This window comes from Mastomys coucha, unplaced genomic scaffold (genome assembly GCF_008632895.1).
Source record: "Mastomys coucha isolate ucsf_1 unplaced genomic scaffold, UCSF_Mcou_1 pScaffold22, whole genome shotgun sequence".
Lineage (NCBI taxonomy): Eukaryota > Metazoa > Chordata > Mammalia > Rodentia > Muridae > Mastomys > Mastomys coucha.
This window is the reverse complement of record NW_022196905.1, coordinates 177,628,504-177,629,396: the sequence shown is the minus strand read 5'-3', so window position 1 is coordinate 177,629,396 and position 893 is coordinate 177,628,504. Positions and strand designations below refer to the sequence as shown.

The 893-nt window shown below is 44.1% G+C and overlaps 1 protein-coding gene across 6 annotated transcripts in view; it reads left to right on the top strand.

The window, feature by feature from the left end:
• Positions 1–893, top strand: part of Dlc1 (DLC1 Rho GTPase activating protein) — a 377,111-nt gene that overhangs the window by 368,979 nt on the left and 7,239 nt on the right. For all 6 annotated transcript variants that reach the window (XM_031339550.1, XM_031339549.1, XM_031339553.1 and 3 more), the window contains one exon: positions 511–625. In XM_031339550.1, coding sequence (XP_031195410.1) covers positions 511–625 — 115 coding nt within the window. The remainder of the gene's footprint in view (positions 1–510; positions 626–893) is intronic.

Below are 893 nucleotides of genomic sequence, written 5' to 3'. Positions count from 1 at the left end.
CCCCCCCCCCCCGCACAGCCGAGGTAGGATGCATTGAACCCATTGCACCTGGAAACCACACGCTACTCCCATAGCCTTTTAGCTAGTGTTAAAAGTTGGTGGGGCATTCCGACTTTAATGGGATAGAAAACTACAGGAGATGGTTAGAAGAGGGGCCAGATAAGAATAAGACCAAACCTCCAGGAAACAATAGGTTTATCCCTCACCTACGGTAGGGGATCCTGTTTACTTAGCCAGTAACAATGGCAATGATACTATCCATCCCTAGTCCAAACAGCTCCCACATCAGTCCCTTTAGAAGCCGCCTCAGCCCCCAGCACATAAACGCTCTTGTGAACTGCTTAGTAAGATATCTTTAAATAGTCTCCGTATTTAACGAGAATACGTCTGTTTAGTATTCCGTGTTGTGTTTTTTGATGACACTGTTGAGAAACTGGGCTGAACAAAATAAAAGTCTCTTTGAACCACTTCACCTGCTTCTTATCAAAACCCTTTCTGTCTTTTGTCCAGAGTAATGCAAAGAAAACAGAGTTTGGGCAAACCAGACCAGAAAGATCTGAATGAAAACCTAGCCGCCACTCAAGGGCTGGCCCACATGATCGCTGAGTGCAAGAGGCTCTTCCAGGTAAGCAGTCCTCACCAAGGCTTGGCTGCTGGGCTGAGGGGCGTGTGCACAGGCTTGGCACTTGTTCCCACGTACAAAGGATCTTCCCCATCATTGGAGATTCTGTATGTAGGCTAAAAAAACATATATACAGACCCTGCCCAGATACAGACACACAGAAATTTTTATATGTATTTAAATAAATGTATGTCTATACACCCTTTGCAGTTAATTTTTGATGAAACTGTCTACCTTTTACTTAAAAAGCAAAAACAGAATTTGAAGACAG